The sequence below is a fragment of the Dipodomys merriami genome, unplaced genomic scaffold (genome assembly GCF_024711535.1).
Source record: "Dipodomys merriami isolate MVZ:Mamm:240054 unplaced genomic scaffold, mDipMer1.0.p SCAF_59, whole genome shotgun sequence".
In the NCBI taxonomy this organism is placed as follows: domain Eukaryota; kingdom Metazoa; phylum Chordata; class Mammalia; order Rodentia; family Heteromyidae; genus Dipodomys; species Dipodomys merriami.
This window is the reverse complement of record NW_027206168.1, coordinates 6,406,161-6,423,610: the sequence shown is the minus strand read 5'-3', so window position 1 is coordinate 6,423,610 and position 17,450 is coordinate 6,406,161. Positions and strand designations below refer to the sequence as shown.

Sequence of the window (17,450 nt, the reverse complement as noted above, 5' to 3'; positions counted from 1 at the left end):
ATGGAGTTTGAATTCAGAGCCTCTAGCTTTCTAGGCAAGCCTTCTATTTACTACTTGAGCCACACCAATGTCCCTTAAAGGGATTTTCTTCCCCCAATCCTGGGGCTTAAACTCCTGGGCCTGGGCACTGTCTCAGCTTCTTTTGCTAACACTCTATCATTTGAGCCACAGCGCTACTTCCAGCTTTTTCTGTTTATGTGAGGAATTGAACCCAGGGCTTCATGCATGCTAGGCAAGCACTCTACACTAAGCCACATTCCCAGTCCCCTTAAAGGGATTTTAAAATCATATATGCTTAGTTTTTCAAAGCATAGTATTTATAAGACAAAACTAGCACATTATAAAAAAAAAGAACAGGGCCGGGCGCTGGTGGCTCATGCCTGTAATCCTAGCTACTCAGGAGGCTGAGATCTGAGGATCGCGGTTCAAAGCCAGCCCGGGCAGGAAAGACCATGAGACTCCTATCTCCAATAAACCACCAGAAAACCGGAAGTGGCGCTGTAGCTCAAGTGGTAGAGCACTCGCCTTGAGCTGAAGAGCTGAAGGACAGTGCTCAGGCCCAGAGTTCAAGTCCCACAACCGACAAAAAAAAAAAAAAAAAAAAAAGAACAGGGAGATGTTTAAGTTCAATAATCCTTGAAGTGAAAAACTTAAGTATTAAGCTAAAAAATAACCATTAGAAGAAATAATGAGTAGACTAGATCTAGTTGAAGAGATTGGAAGATGGGTCTAAAGAAGGGCAGTGAGATCTAAGACTGTTTGTGGCCCTGCCTGGCTGTGTGACTTGTGGTCCTGCCTCCATGCACTGGCCTCTGAGGAGAGTGGGAGGAGCTTGCAGGCAGGTATTAGGTCTCTAGGTGTTTGTTTTAGGGCACTGGGCCACTGGAGAAGGTGTGGGAAGACAACAGGTCCATATAAGATGTGTGTATCGGCATGTTCACTCTGGAGATGGCAAAGGAGGCTGGACTACTCAAACTAGGGTTTGTGGGGTCATGAGGAAGTGTCAGGATGAGGTAGGAGAGCAAGGGAAGAGTAGGGACAGAGGAAGAGCCAGCTCAGATCGAAACCAGACAGAATCTCTGCTTTGGAGCTGGGTCTCCTGGTCTTGCTCCCTACTACCCTCTTGGCCAGCTTAGTGACAGCTTCTGCTTTGCAGACTAGGGTTCCATGGTGAGGCTGGCAAGCCTGTAGCTGTCCTCCCCATGGTTTGGAGGGGTCAGTGCAGGCTTTACTTCCCAAGCAGGGATGAAGCAGAAGGCAGTGTGAGTTTTCCTGCCAGGGGTTTGAGCACAGGGGCTTTCAGGACCTACGGAGCCATCTGCCATCTGCCCTAGGTCCTCCCATCAGCTAGGCTGACCCTTGAATGGCAGAGTCTGACCTCTGTCTGGCTCACGCCTGACTGAGCATCCTCCTTGTCTATGGGCTGTAGAAGGTGGCAGTGGCGCAGCTGGAGTCTGGGCTTCATAAAACCAGCCCTGATGGAGCTCAGGCTAGGCAGCCTGTGAGTGCAGCTCTGTGGCCACAGATGGGGGCCCAGGGCTCCCCTAGTTCTGCTCCTTCCCTCTCCTGTACCAGAGCAACCTTTTAGGGTCACACAGGCCTTATGTGTGGTGAGGGTGGCACCCTGCATGGGTAGGGCCGGGACTGCTATCAGGATATCAGGCCCCAGTGGCGGCTGCTCTGGGGTCTGGACCCCATCAATAGTTCAGGCAAGGCTTCCAAGCTTGCTGCCTGTTCTAGGGATGGAACCTGACCCCTAGCCTATGCTAGGTAAGTGCTCTCCCACTGAGCTATACCTGCAGCACTTTTTAATTTTATTTACTTTGTTAGCCAATCTGGTCTCCAGCTTACAGTCCTCCTGCCTTAGTCTCCCCTTTATGGTGATTACAGGTATTTGCTATCATGTCCAGCAGCCCTATCTCTGACAGACTCTTGGCAGCCCTGTCAAAGAGAAAACAAAGCTTGGAGTCCAAGTTCCTGCTATTAGGGTGGCTCAATTCTTCCTACCTGCCTAGCCTCCCTGCCCTGCCCTGCCCCTCAGCCTGGCTCCCTGCCCTGCAGCCATTGTTCCAGACCTGTGGGCTCAGCACACGTGAGCTGGTTGGGGCTGCTCCCCACCCCCACCCAGGATGTCCCCGAGCACACGGAAACTGCTGGGAAAGCCACCCCTTCCAACATCGAGGCTGGCAGGGCAGCTGCTCTAGGGCCAGAAAGCTCTCCTCCCACAAAGAGCACGGGGCTGGGGCTGGCGTGGAGGGCAGGGGAAGCTTCCAGCCTGGACTAGACTTTATTTCTAGTCTAGCTAGCTGCCTGCTGCGGGGTGAGCCTCTGCATCCCTGCCGTGTCCATCATCCCCATCAGACTTGGTTCACACCTCAGGTCTTTGCTATGCTATTCCCTCTGCAGGACTACTTCTCTTCCAGCACCCTGGCAAATGGTGGTCAGGCCCTTCTGCTGGCCAGTGGTTCCCCAGAGGGCCAGGAGGATTTTTTTTTGACAGTTCTGGGTCTTGAATTTAGGGTCTGAATGCTACTCTGGAGCTTTTGTGCTCAGGGCTAGCACCCTTCCATTGGAGCCACAGCTCCACTTCTGGTTTTTGGTGATTGATTGATTGATTGGAGATAAGAATCTGACCAACTTGCCTGCCTGGGCTGCCTTCAAATCTCAGTCCTCAGATTTCAGCCTCCTGGGTAGCTGGGGTTACAGATGTGAGTTCCAGGGCTCTGGCAGGGCTCTCCTTGTCTGTCCTTGCTAGGGCTGAGGAATGAAGCTGCAAAGATGGCTCCTGTCTCCCACTTGACCTTGGATTCTTTGTCTTCAAAGGAAAGAAATGAGCAGCAAGTGGTCCAGGGTGCCCAGCCTGGATTATTACATCATCTGGGGCAAGTTTCTTCACTTCTTGGGGCCTCCTTGGTCCCAGCTGTAAAAAGGGGACTCAAATGATAGGGCACAGGTGCATGGTGACCTTGGCCAAGCTGGAGGAGGGGAGAGAAGCTAGGAGAGGAGCCCCAGGGGCTCTTCAATAAGCAGAAGCCTGAGGTCAAGAGCTAGCTGCTTCATGATGCTGGAGGGTGGGGATGGAGCAGAATAGCCAGTCAAGTCTAGGGTCACCTGCCTTCAGTTCTCTCTAGCTACCAGTGGGTGCTTTTCCAAGTGTTCCTTCTTGCTGGGGGAAAACAGAACATAAGGACCTCTGGTCCTTAGAGTCCAGTCTCCCTTTGTGGCCTTCTCATGCCACTATCCCTCCATCTCTTTGCTTGCCCCAGCACCCCATGGACTGTGAGAACATTGACTGGGACCTTTCCCCTTCCCAGCTTTGCAGCCTGTGCTATGATTTAGAGCAAAGACTCTGGAGTCAGCTGAAGTGGGGGGTTAAGTTCAGCCACACACTTGCTGTGTGATATCATTTCCTCCAGCCTCTATTGTCTCCTCTGATAGATGAAGATAATATGACATCAAATGAGTTAAACACTGGCTATGTGAAGGGTACACAAGTGCACCCCTGGGCCTGCCCTACAATAAATGATCCAACCATGGCAGCTGGATTTAGCAATAGGTATTAGGTCTCATTAACCATTGTACAACAGCACTTAAGATTTCAAGTTTATATTTTAGTATGTGTTATTGATTTTACAGACAGAAGACCCCTGGTACTGAACTGATGGATATATGGGTACAGGGAGACCACTGCTGAGACCAAGCATGCATAGAGGCATGGAGCTCAATACTGTTCTGTAGAAGCTTGATTTATTTTCCCCAAAATGCCACTCAATTCCACTTAAAATATGTATCTTGCTAGGTGTTGGTGGCTCACGTCCGTAATCTTATCTACTCAGGAAGCTGAGATCTGAGAACCTTGGTTCAAAGCTAGCCCAGGCAGACAAACCCAAGAGAATCTTATCTCCAATTAACTAGCAAAAAAGCTGGAAGTGGAGATGTGGCTCAAGTGGTAGAGCACCAGCCTTGAGTGAAAAAGCCAAAAGAGAGCTTGAGGCCCTCACTTCAAACCCCAGAACCTGCACAAAGAAGGAAGGAAGGAAGGAGGGAAGGAAGGAAGGAAGGAAGGAAGGAAGGAAGGAAGGAAGGAAGGAAGGAAGGAAAAAGAATGGAACAAATTTCAATGTGACTTTTTGGACTGCGATCTGAATTCAGAACCTGAGTTCTAGCTCCAGCAAAAATAAGTATAAATAAAAGATATGCATTCTTTCAATAAATCTCACATTTTCACTTGGTCACATATATTATGTGTATTTTATGGCTTGGGAAGATTATCATAAAATTTTTTGTGCCACTCCTAGAGCTTGAACCACATCCCTTAGCTTTTTCTACTCAAGGTTAAGGTTCTACCACTTGAGCTACCTCTGTACTTCAAGGGTTTTGGTGGCTGGGGATAGAGCCTCTTCATGGGATTGTCCTGCCTGGACTGGCTTTGAACTATGATCCTCAGGTTTCAGCCTTCTGAGTATCTAGGGTTTACAGGTATAAGCTACTGGTGCTTTGCTCTCGGCTTTAGTTTTGGTTCTAGATTCCAGCAACATATTCTGCTTTTTGTTCCAATAAGTATTTCAATAAGATGAGCACAATAAGTTAATTACCATAGCCTTTCACCTTGCTTTTGGGGTGCATTTACGTTTGTGGTGTGTGTGTGTGCATGCGTGTGTGTGTGGGGGGGGTGGGGGTGTGTGTTACTCACGCTCTGGCAATTATGGCAGGTGTTCTACCATTGAGCCATGCCCCAGCCCTACCTTTTGAGAGGCAGATTTTCACAAAATTAAGGAGAGAACTACTCAGCAGATCATACAACGATGCAAACACAGCTGACAAAGATTTCTCTATAGCAACTGAAACTGTGTAATTCACGCACAGGAATTTAAGTGTTTTGTTTTGACATTTCTTTGGATTTTTAAAAATTTATTATTTTTGGTTGCACTGACTCAAAACTGTATGTGATAAACTCATACAAAAAGTTATCAGCATGGTAAACTTCTGCCCTCAGCTTTGCCATCGCCACCCCTGGGGAATCTCCCTTTACCATCCTGGCAGGATTTGGTCAGTGTGCCATGCCAGTTCCCCAGCCTTTCAGCCCTTTCAGTTGGGCAACCTGTGGATGGAACTGCTGCTTTGCCAGACAGGGGCTGTCTCCTGACTCTTTCTGTCCACTCCCCACATACCATGGAGACGGAGAAAACAATCTGCCCTCTTCCTCTAGCATATGTAAGTCCTGCCTATATCCTGACCTGATCTCCCAGGACTGGCCTGGGAGGCTGGTCCAACAGGAAAACATTCTGTTTCTAGATGTGAGGAAATAATATCTGCCTTGGCTAATGTAAACAAAGGCCCAGTGTTGACCAGGCTGACTGCTCTAGGGCAGGGCCTGGCATAAAGTGCCTTCCCCCGAAACAGCTCATCTGGCACTGAGAGCCACCCAGGGGAGCTACTATTTTTATCTTTTCATTTTAAGATGAGGAAGTTGGTGAGCTGGCACTGGCTCACGCTGGTTCGTGAGAGTCAATTGTTAAGGGTTTCATGAATTGTGTGAGCTGCTTGCTAGATACAACCATTGTTCAAAATGAAATTATGTAAACTTATAATTAAATGACTGACATTTAAAAATGGTGATGAATACCCAAGAATCATCTCTTCCTAGTTATTTGCCCATGTTTAGTGATTATCTATGTTCTTAAGGTTAATTGGTTATTTTATTTATTTTTTTTGGTCAGTCATGAGGCTTGAACTCTGGGCCTGGGCGCTGTCCCTCAGCTCTTCAGCTCAAGGCACTCTGGAGCCACAGCACCACTTTCAGTTTTCTGGTGATTAATTGGAGATAAGAGTCTCATGGACTTTCCGCCCTGCCTGGCTTTGAACCACAATCCTTAGCTCTCAGCCTCCTGAGTAGCTAGGATGACAGATGAGAGCCACCAGCACCCGGCTTTGGTTATTTTATCTTAATGGTAGAAACTCTCTTCCCCACTGTCAGCACTTTCTAGTTGATGATTGGCTGTCATCATGGTGGGTGTGGTTGTGCCAAGGAGATAGGCAATGCCAGCCTCTGCCCCTTTTCCAGAGAGCCTGTTGTTACTCATTTGTCACCATACCACTGAATCTGAGCCACACTGAGTTTTTTACTCGATGAAGGTCACAGAGCTGGGCTTGAGCCTAGGCAAGAGGATCTCTGAAGCCCATTGGTACATCTCTATGCTGATTCTTCCTAAGGGCCCAAGTCACATATGCCATTCCTCTCGACACACGTGTGTGAGGATAACAGAGAGATGGTCACATTCCTGCACCCTCATCCCGGGGGTCTGCCTAGCCCTTTCCTGCCCATTTGCCTCCCTCTCTCCTTCCCTTCTTCTAGCTTCTCAGCTTTCTCAGGTAAAGGACTAAGGAAAGCCCAGCACTGGTGGCTCATGCCTGTAATCCTAGCTACTCAGGGGGCTGAGATCTAAGAACCACGGTGATTTTTCTCCCATTAACTAGCAAAAGCTAGAAGCGGTTCAAGTGGTAGAGCGCCAGCCTTGAGTATAAAAGCTAAGGGACAGAGTGAAGTCTTGAGAAAAAGTCCCAGTACCAGCACAAAAACAAAGGAGTAGGAGGGCTGCTGAGCCACACACCTGTGTGGCCTGGCCATCGAAGGCCCGTGACTGGTGGCTTGTCTACTCACCTGGCCTTTGACTGCTTGTGTCAGCTGTGGAACTGCAATTGGAGGAAGGGGTGTGCCCCGCTGTGTGATTGAGGTCTAGCTAGCCTTGCTCTGGCTCTTTAATCGCACCTGGGGCCCTAAAACTTTCCCAGCACTGACAGAGGCCTCCTGTGAAGTCCTCTAAAACCCACTGCTCTCTGGTTCTGGAAGAACAAAACCAGGTCATACCACTCCTTTGCATGGCAACCTTTTACCCCTTTCCTCGGCAGCCAGGCCAGTCACAGGGGGCCCCGAGGTCCCACCCCTCACCCCACAACCAGATCACACACAACTTTTCCTTAGTTCCACTGCTTCAACCATGTTGGCTGCCTTGTTGTCCCTCAAATATGCTAAGTACTTGCCTGCCTCAGGGCCTCTGCACTTGCTCTTCTTGCCTGATATTCATATCAGAATAATTTGTTTCCTTACTTTCTTCTGGTCTTTGCTGAAATGTCATTCTCTCTGACTCTTTTATGTAAAATTGTAACATCTGTATGCTCTCCCTCTTATGCATGCATGCACGCACACACAATTTTGTATCGCTTCTGGTTCTGCCATTTTTTCCTGCTTAGCACTTATTGCCTCTATATATATGTCACCAACATATGCTATGTTTTCATTTATTTATTTATTTACTGGCGGTCATGGAGCCTGAACTCTGGGCCTGGATACTTCCCTCGCTCTTCAGCTCAAGGCTAGTGCTCTACCACTTCAGCCACAGCATCACTTCTGACTTTTTCTGCTTATGTGGTGCTGAGGAATCGAACCCAGGGCTTCATGCATGCAAGGCAAGCACTCTACCACTGAGCCACCTTCCCAGTCCCATATGCTATGTTTTTATGTTATTTGTTTATGGTCTGTTTCTCCTCACTTGATTGATAGCTCTGAGAATGAAGAAATTTTGTCTGTTTAGTTCAGTGATATATTTCATCATCAGATTTTATCATTGTCATTTGTTGAGTGGATGGATGACAAATGTATGAGTGAATGAATGAACAAATGCATAGCTGAGTGACTGACTGAAGGAGTGAATGAATGAGTGACAGAGTTTAACCATCAGGAAAGCCTCTGTGGCCTCTCTTGTGATTCTGCTGCCCTGATTTGCTGAAGTTCCTTGAGGGCAAGAGATTTACCTCAGGGTGCAAAGAGAGCCACGTGACAAAACATAAGGAACAGAGGCTCTGTCGTCCAATGGACAAATTATCGCCTTCAGTGCTTACCAGTCACTTGTGCGCTCTGAGTGTCTCTTCATCTCTGAGGGGCATGACGGGTGAGAAGCTACTCAGGATACTACAGTGGGCTCTGCCATTGCTCTTGATGTTTGGGGGTTCACCATCAGCAAACAAGCTGAACAGGCACCAAAGGGATGGAATCACTCTCCCCACCACCAACCCTAAGCCAGTTGTGCCCCTCTGTTGGGCACAGCCCACTCAGGCTGCCTTCCCTGGTCTGTGTCCTCAGCCCCCGCTTCAGGACTGGCTTTCTCTCATGGGTACTTGGATCAAGTCAGTATGGGTGGGTAGGCCTGGCCCGAAGAACCCTGGGCCTCCTTCTAGCTCTCCTCTTTCTGCACAGTGTTCATCTGCAGCTTCATGGTGGCCGCCCCTATCTTTGGCTACCTGGGTGACCGCTTCAACAGGAAGGTGATCCTCAGCTGCGGCATTTTCTTCTGGTCGGCAGTCACCTTCTCTAGCTCCTTCATCCCTCAGCAGGTAAGGCCTGAGTCCCTGCTACCCCACACCCATCCCTGTTCCTTGCCTATCAGATAGGTAGCGGGTCCATGTTCTAGGTGGAAGATTTTGGCTCCATAGCTTGAAACCTAGCAGTGCCTCCCCAGTGCAAGCAGCGGGACCTCTGCCATGTATTGTTAATTCAATCCTGCAGACATAGGGCCTCTCCACACTGACCCTGCTCGAGGCCTCGCAGCCCCAAGTGCCACCCAGGAACCATGTCTCCAGTCCTTTTTGTGCTGGTCATTTTAAGATAGGGTCTTGCTTCCTGCTCCAGCACATACCGGACCATGATCTACCTATATTAGACTCCCGATGGTAGCTTGGATGATGAGCATGTGCCAGCACACACAGATTCTTCCATTAAGATGAGAATCTCAAAGATTCAGCCTAGGTTAGCCTTGAACTATGATTCTCTCATTCTCAGCTTCCCAAGTAGCCAGGATTATAGGCATGAGCGACTGGTACCTGGCTGAGTTTGCTCTTTGGTAAGCAGCTCATTCTGTGCATACAAGACTCAGGAAGGCAAGTGTCAGCTCAATATAGAGGTGTTTCACAACTGTCTTCTTGGGGAACAGGAGAGGGTGGTGGGCAGCGCTGTGCCCTCCTCCCCTACTCCCCTACTGTGTCTCATTTTGAGGAGAGAAAAAGGCATTAAGAAACAGACTTGACTGTATCACTTTCCATTTCTGAATAAATGTTTGTTATTCAAAAAAAAAAAAAAAGGTGTTTCACCCTCACTTCTGGCAGTCCTGGACTTAAACATCCCACTTGGTTCAGCCTTGTGACCTGGGGACATCTACTCCAACTCTCTGAGCCTATTTCCTCATCAGTGAGTCTTTTGTGTGTGCATGCCTGCACACCAGTATTGGGGCTTGAATTTAGGGTCTTGCACTCTTGCTTGGCATTTTATACTCAAGACTGGTGTTCTACTGATGGAGTCATACTTCTACTTTTGGCTTTTTGCTGGTTAAGTGGAGATGAGTCTCATGGACTTTTCTTCACAGGCTGATTTGAGCAACGATTCTCAGATCTCAGCCTTCTGAGTAGCTAGGATCACAGGTATGAGCCACCAGCACTTGGCTTTCCTCACCAATGTAACTGGGAATAAGCTGGACACCTGGGGCTCACGCCTATGATCCTAGCTACTCAGAAGGCTGATACCTGAGGATCATTGTTCAAAGCTATCTATGCCAAAAAAGTCCATGAGTCTCTTCTCCAATTAACCATCAAAAAGCCAGAAGTGAAGCTGTGGCTTAAGTGGTAGAAGTCTAGCCTTGAGTGCAAAACTTCAGGAACAGTGCCCTGGCCCTGTGTTCAAGCCCCAGGTCACACACACACACACACACACACACACACACACACACACACACACACACACACACACACACACACACACACACACACACACACACACACACACACACACACACACACACACACACACACACACACACACACACACACACACACACACACACACACACACACACACACACTCACATCCCGGATTATGACAACTGTTCACCAAATCTTCACTTCCAGTTTTTTTCTTTCAAAGAGGAGCTACATTGCCTTGTGAGGGTAGTGAGCTTTCCATCGCTGGGAATGTTCAAGCAGAGGTGGAAAATCACATGACAGCTATTACAGAAAGAGATGAAAGAAGGAAGGTTGGCGTGAAGAGTGCTGGGAGTGAGGTGAGGATGCTGTGGCCAGAGGAAAGGCAGGGACCAGGTCACAGAGGGCCTCAAGTACTAGATTAGAAGTGAGGATTTCTTTCTGGGTCAGAGCTGAGCCCTGGAAGAATTTGAAGAAGGATGGCAGGATCAGATATGCTGCTGGAAGGGAAGGCAGAGAGAACTGGCAGTTTCACAGGGAACAGCTTTGCTTCATGGCAGGGGGATGGTGGGGTGTCAGACCCAAGACAGATCCAGGCCCAGTGCCAGGTGAAGCCTAGTGGCCACAGTAAAAGCCTGAGCTAGAAGCTGGTAGGCAACCCTGGGCCTTGTCTGGCCCCTGGCCTTGGCCTGGAAGCTGCTCCGGGGCTGACCATGGATCCAGGCCTGTGATACCAGGCTTTGCCCCTATGGGTCGAGTTGGGGAGAGCAGAGGAGCAGAGGCAGAGAGAGAATCAGATCACTCCCAGTTCTTCTGTGAATTCATTGCTATCAGTCTGAGTCCCATAGGGATTGTTGGTGGACCTTGGTAATGGGATTCTGAAGTTAATTTGGCAGAGAAAAAGCTCAGGAACAGCCAAGAACAATGTGAAAAACAATGAAGGGGGAGTGCTTTCCTATCAGTTATCAGAATAACTGCTATTCTTTCTCTCTTCCCCCCCTTTTATTAGCATACATTAGTTGTACAAGGGGATTTCATTGTGATGTTTCTACGTAGACATATAATGTGCCTCATCAACCTAGCCCCCTTCATCTCTTCATCTTCCTCCCAAGAAGACGATTTCAACAGGTTTTATTTCTGTTTTCATGTAGCAGATCAAGTACTTGGACTATATTCATTCTCATGCACACTTTCCATTGCCTTCCCCTCAAAACAACAGCTGTTCTAATGAATGCTGCCAAGGGCTAGACTAACAGATATATGCAGTTGAGTCCTGGTGTCTACTGGGAACTATGGAGGGTGAAAGTTGCACTAAAACAGTGCTTCAGAGAGAACACGAATCACCCATCTGGCTAGAGAATAAGTTTGGGCTGGGTGCTGGTGGCTTATATGTATAATCCCAGTTATTTAAGTGGGCTAAAAAATGAAGATTGAGCTGGGCACCGGTGGTTCATACCTGTAATCCTAGCTACTCAGGCGGCTGAGATCTGAGGATTCAAAGCCAGCCTGGGTAGGAAAGTCCATGACACTCTTATCTCCAGTTAACCACCAGAAAACTGAAAGTGGCGTGCTATGGCTCAAGTGGTAGAGCACTCATCTTGAGCTGAAGAGCTCAGGGACAGTACCCAGGCCCAGAGTTTAAGCCCATGTCAAAAAAAAAAATTGAGGTTCAAAGCCAGACAAAGCAGAAAAGTCTGTGAGACTCAGCTCCAGTTAATCAGCAAAAAGCCAGAAGTAGATGTATGGCTTGAGTGGTAGAATGCCAGCCTTGAGCATAAAAGCCAAGTGAGTAGTTCAAGGCCATAAGACCTGCACATAACACAACAACAACTACAAAGAAAATGTTTGATCTGTATTCTCTGCAGAATGAACTCCAGAGAAAGGGGAAAGGAAAGGGAAAGCAAGCTCTGGAAATCCAAAACTATAAATCAACAAGAAAAAGACAAATAAGCTAGTGGGGAAAAAATGAGTCAAGGATAGTTACAGGCTATTGCAGAAGATACCCAAATGGCCAATAAATGTAGGAAGTGATGGCTTAGCCTGTCTAGTAATCAGGGAAATGCAAATTAAAACAACAATGAGATACCATTTCACACCCATCAGATTGGCAACAATTAAAAAGGCCGACAATACAAGTGTTAGTACAGCTGTGGAGAATCCCTGACTGGGCTGCTGTGGGGAGTGTAAATTACTAGACTCCTCTGGAGAGCAGAATGGCAAGAAACTGTAAAATTCTCATTGTGTCCCGCACGGCCTAGCCTTCCACTTGCAGGAATACAGCCAAGAGAGAAACTCCAGCTTGTGGTTGTCTGTGGACAAGGATGCTCACTGCAAGACAGTGCTAGGAAAAAGAGGGACAATCAAATGACCGCCACAGGGCCCATGCAGAGAAATGGAGTGTTGTTCATACTGAGAGACGCTGGATAGCAGAAGAATGATGAGAGCTGCACTACCTAGCACTCATGAATGAGTCTCATAAGAAGGAGGAAAAAGCAAGGATAAGAGCATGAGTTGGTCCCTCTTCTGTTCATTTGATCCAAGCACACAGAAGACATTAAACAAGTCAGGTGCTAGTAGTGGCTTATGCCTATAATCCTAACTACTCAGGAGGCTGAAATCTGAGGATTGCAGCTCAAGCCAACATAAGCAGGAAAGCCCATGAGTCTTATCTCCACTCAATCCCCAAAACTCAGAAGTAGAGGTGTGTGGCTCAAGTAGTATACTGTCAGCCTTGAGTGAAAAGGCTAAGGGACAGCACCTAGGCCCTGAGTTCAAGGCCGAGTGCCAGCAACTACACACCAAAGACACTAAGCATTATTTATGACACTAAGCAGAGATGGTGCTGTGATAAGTCTACAGTAGACTGGAGGGGGTGGGGCGCTATGGGAGGAGTGGGAACAGAGAAGACCTTCTGCCTGCTGGTGCTGAGAATGATTGCTGCATCTCTCCCATTCTTTCTAAAAAAATAAAATAGAATACTCCAGGATTGGAGTAGGCCTTCTTGAACAAGATATTAGGGGGAAATGAACAGTTATGTTTTCTTGAGTCTCCCTTAGCTTTTTCATTCATATCTAGCAATTTACCTTTTCCAGATTTTTGCTGGAAATTAATTGAGTACAAGACTCTCCCGCCACCCACCCCCACCCCCACACAGTGGCTTTGAACTGGGATCCTCAGATCTCAACCGCCTGAGTAGCTAGGACTACAGGTATGAGCACTCATCACACCTGGCTCAAAATGAACAGATTTGACAGCGTCAAATTCAAACCATCAGGAAGCTTGTGAATGGTAAAAGCCTCCATAAACAAAGTAGAAAAATGACAGAAAATACCAGTGCTTCAGATAACAAAGGCTCCACCGCTGAACTGTAGAGAAAGCAAATATAATCCAGTACAAAAAAAGACAACTGAACAGAACAATAGGCAGTGGCTGTAGGCAGAAGATTCCCCAGGAAAAGAAACACTTCAGGAGCCAGGGAGGGCAAGAGGGGTCAAGATGGAAGGCCAGCACTGCCACCAAAGTGCCAGCTAGGAGCTAGATGGGCAACTAGACAGAGTGCATGGGGACACCCTGGGGAGGACTAGATGTGGGTGATGCTTGGCCGGATGGGTGGTCAGGGTGGGGCTGGGGAATGATGGCCAGGCTGTGTTCTCAGGCCCTGGGCAGCTGGAGGGCCTGATGGGGCAGGTCCACATCAAAGGGGGGGACCACCAACAGCTGGCACAGCACCACACCTCCCTGCTGCTCAGCTGGGAGCTGTGCCCATGGGGGGACAGACTCTGAACCACAGGGCCATCCTGCCCACTTCCCACCCTGGGCTGCCAGGCTTACCCAGCCACCCTACTTGAAGGAGGGACACAGAATGAGTATGCCTCGTAGCTCTTGAGGTAGGGCCGGGAGCAGGTGGACTTGGCTCTGTGGACTTCTATCTCTGGGCTATGAGGATTGAGAAGGATGGTTTGGCTCATACTGCTGGGGACTTCCAGCCCTGTCAGACCCACCCTACAGAGGGATACTCTGAAGCCCCGCATGACCAGGCTCTGTGGGACATGCCGAGGTCAGGCCTGAGCTCCATCTGGACTCCATAGGGACAAAATGGGGACAAGAGTGAGCAAGCTGGAGGGTAGGGAGGCGCCTTAGCATTGTCCCCTGGCCCCACAGTACTTCTGGCTGCTGGTCCTGTCCCGGGGGCTGGTGGGCATCGGTGAGGCCAGCTATTCCACCATTGCACCCACGATCATCGGCGACCTCTTCACCAAGAACACACGCACACTGATGCTGTCTGTCTTCTACTTTGCCATCCCGCTGGGCAGGTGAGTGGGAATTCATTAATCAGACACACAGGGCAGGGGGGCAGGGGCGGAGATCAGCCTTGGAGAACTCCCAGACCCTCTGGCTGGGGCGGGGAGGGGGGGGAATGAGGGTAGGGAAGGGGGCAGGTGGCCTGCCTAGTCCATGGGCACTTCCCCTCCCACACCTTCTCTGCTCTGCTTGAGCTGATGTGTGTCCATCTTCTCTGCAGTGGCCTGGGGTATATTACAGGCTCCAGTGTGAAGCAGGCGGCTGGAGACTGGCACTGGGCTCTGCGGGTAAGGCCTAGGTCCCCTCCTATAAGGTCCCCCAGTCCAATCCTTTCCCCAGGCTTTCCCAGAGGGTCTCACCCAGCCCAAACCCAGCTGGGGATCAGGCCTTGACCTCCCTTGACAGCCTGGGCTCTGAGGCCTTGTCCTTCTAGACCAGTTTAAACTGAGATGTTGCGGCTCAGACAGCCCCACACCCTTGGGCCACAGTTCCAGGGCTGGAACCTCCCCCAGGAATCCCAGGTTGAGAGGACGGGATTCTCTCACTATGTCAGGAAATTCCAGGGCCACAGCGCAGCTTCCTGCTTCCAGCCTTGGCTCTGTGTAAGCCGTGGGCTGGGACCAGACCTCTGTGTTGAGGCCCTTGGGGTCTGGAGCCACTTCCTGACCTGCCAGAGAGTTGGGGCAAGTTAGCACAGCTCTAGGACAGTGCAATCAGAGGAAACAGAGATCCCCAGTCTCTCTGAGGAGCGGAAACTTAAGACAAAGTGTTTTTTCCTCAAAAGCAGGAAGGAAGCACCTCCGTGGAATTTCTTGGTGGGGGGCTAGAGGGAGTGGCATGCAAGGAACTCCCCAGGCTTGGAGTCCCTGGGCGGGGGGACAGGCAGTGTAGCAGGGAGAGGGTAGATTCTCTTTCTTATGGGCTAGTATGCTGAAATCCAGCCTGCCAAGACTGGAGAGAGGCCTGACTCCTTGGAGAGTCTGTTATTGTCATGAGGCCAGACTCAGAGAAGATCCAAAGAGGCCCTTACCAAGGGCTGGTCTTCCTGACCTATCAGGTACAAGTTCCAGGACCCTATAGGCAAGAAACCCACCAGGGAACATTTCCAGTCCCAAGGGTTGGACTGACTCCTTATGTCCAGAAAGTCACAGTCATGGCTTTTTCAAAGCCATGGTTCCCTGCCTTTCATCTATCTATCTTGCTCTACCATCTATCATCCATCTTCCAACTACCCACCCACCCACCCACCCATATAACCACACATCTATCAGTTTTTCTTCCACCCATCTGTCTGTCCTTCCAGTTATTCTCCACTATCTGTTCAGCCCTCTCTTCTCCCTCTTCCATCCACCCACCCATTCATCCTTCTCTTCCTTCCCTCCTCCTTCCTTCCCTCCCTTCTTTCAGTTTGTCAGTCTCCTTTGTACCCCCTTCCCCTATCTGGACAGTCCACTTTGAATCTCCAGCCCTTTACTGAACTCTTCCCAGTGGCTTTGCTCAGTAGCCCTGTCAAGAAGGCAGATTTTATCCCCGAGGAAGGTTGGTTCCCAGACCCCAGAGAAGGTGCAGCCTGCCTGAGCGCCTCCTGGTGCAGCTGAGACAGAGCCAATTTGGTGTGTCCTGTCTTCATGTTTCCCTCCCTGCCAGGTGTCTCCTGTCCTGGGCATGATCACAGGAACACTCATCCTCATCCTGGTCCCAGTCACTAAGAGAGGCCACGCAGACCAGCTTGGAGGGCAGCTCAAGGCACGGACCTCATGGCTCCGAGACATGAAGGCTTTGATCAGAAAGTAAGTCTTGGTGGGAGGAGTCTGGTGCTGTGATGAGAGGGTTCTGCCTTCAGGAGAGCCCACCTGTACCTTCCCATGAACCCACTGCCCTCTCGGCTGCCTGCAGGGTTGAGAGTGATGTTTTGTCCATTAGTGTTTATGACGCCTGTAGTCTGAACCTTTACACTGAGCCTGTGAGGGAGGCATTTCAGGTCTTCTGTAAGGAGAAAGGGTGAGACAGCAGTCTGGGGGAAAAGGGGCTCCCCCAGGACCACCTACTGCCATCAAAGCAGTCCTGCCTAAGCCAGGTGCCCATGGCCCACCCTTGTAATCCTAGCTATTCAGGAGGTTTAGATCTGAGGATTCTAGTTCAAAGCCAACCCAGGCAGAAAAGTCTTTGAGACTCTTTTATCTCCAATTAACCAGTAAAACTCTGGAAGTGGAAGGGGTGATGTTGACCAAGACGCATTGTACTCTAACTTATGGAATTGTAGCCTGTTTGTACAACTACTTAGCAATAACAAGAACACCACCAATAATGAAGTCCAGAAGTGGAGCTGTGGCTAAATGGTAGCGGGCTAGTGTTGAGTGATAAAGCTAAGAGTCCCAGGTCCAGAGTTCAAGCCCCAGTACTGGCACCAACAACAACAAAAAAAAAGTTTAAAAAGAGGTCCTGCCCTAGCTCAGTGTCCTACCCTGGCTTCTTCTCAGTCGCAGCTATGTCTTCTCCTCCCTGGCCACATCAGCCGTGTCCTTCGCCACAGGAGCCCTGGGCATGTGGATCCCACTCTACCTGCACCGTGCCCAAGTTGTGCAGAAGACAGCAGAGATGTGCAACAGCCCACCGTGTGGGGCCAAGGACAGGTGCAGCCTGGAGAGCTGGGCCCCGGGGTAGCATAGGACATGGCATGGGAGTACCTCTGACTTCGCTGTGGCCCTCCCCTACTCATGCCCTGCTGTTCTCTGACCCCACAGCCTCATCTTTGGGGCCATCACCTGCTTTACTGGCTTCCTGGGTGTGGTCACGGGTGCAGGGGCCACACGCTGGTGCCGCCTGAGGACCCAGAGGGCCGACCCGCTGGTGTGTGCTGTGGGCATGCTGGGCTCCTCCATCTTCATCTGCCTCATCTTTGTGGCTGCCAAGAGCAGCATTGTGGGCGCCTATGTGAGTAGTGTGGGGGGCGGGCAGTAGGGGGCTGAGGGGAGCTGGGCTGGAAATACAGTCTGACTTGCCGGACCTCTAGCTGCTGCCCCTGCCCCAATCAGGACCTTTCACAGGAGTCACAGCCAGCCCTACCACTCCAAGGAGGGGCTTGGGTCACCCTTCAGGGCTATGGGCATGGCTTGAAGTTGCTGAATAATGCACTGGTTCCTCATGTGCCTGAGATGAGAAGATGGGCCTTCTGGAGAGGTGGAGGAGGTTTTGGGGGCTCTCTGCCTGATGGTCTCTCTCTTTTCTCCTGGTAGATTTGTATCTTCATTGGGGAGACCCTGCTGTTTTCCAATTGGGCCATCACGGCAGACATCCTCATGGTAAGCCAGGCTGCAGTCGGCTCCTGTAGACCCAAGCCTATTGTCCTCATAGGCCAGCTGGGGAGGGGTAAAGGGAGGGCTTTGGGGGGAGGGCGGCCA

At 49.9% G+C, this 17,450-nt stretch overlaps 1 protein-coding gene across 2 annotated transcripts in view; it reads left to right on the top strand.

The window, feature by feature from the left end:
* Spns2 (SPNS lysolipid transporter 2, sphingosine-1-phosphate) overlaps positions 1-17,450 on the top strand; it is a 42,247-nt gene that overhangs the window by 20,354 nt on the left and 4,443 nt on the right. For both annotated transcript variants that reach the window (XM_070001740.1, XM_070001739.1), the window contains exons 3-9: positions 8,255-8,391; positions 13,909-14,060; positions 14,270-14,336; positions 15,697-15,839; positions 16,530-16,682; positions 16,794-16,983; positions 17,286-17,351. In XM_070001740.1, coding sequence (XP_069857841.1) covers positions 8,255-8,391; positions 13,909-14,060; positions 14,270-14,336; positions 15,697-15,839; positions 16,530-16,682; positions 16,794-16,983; positions 17,286-17,351 — 908 coding nt within the window. The remainder of the gene's footprint in view (positions 1-8,254; positions 8,392-13,908; positions 14,061-14,269; positions 14,337-15,696; positions 15,840-16,529; positions 16,683-16,793; positions 16,984-17,285; positions 17,352-17,450) is intronic.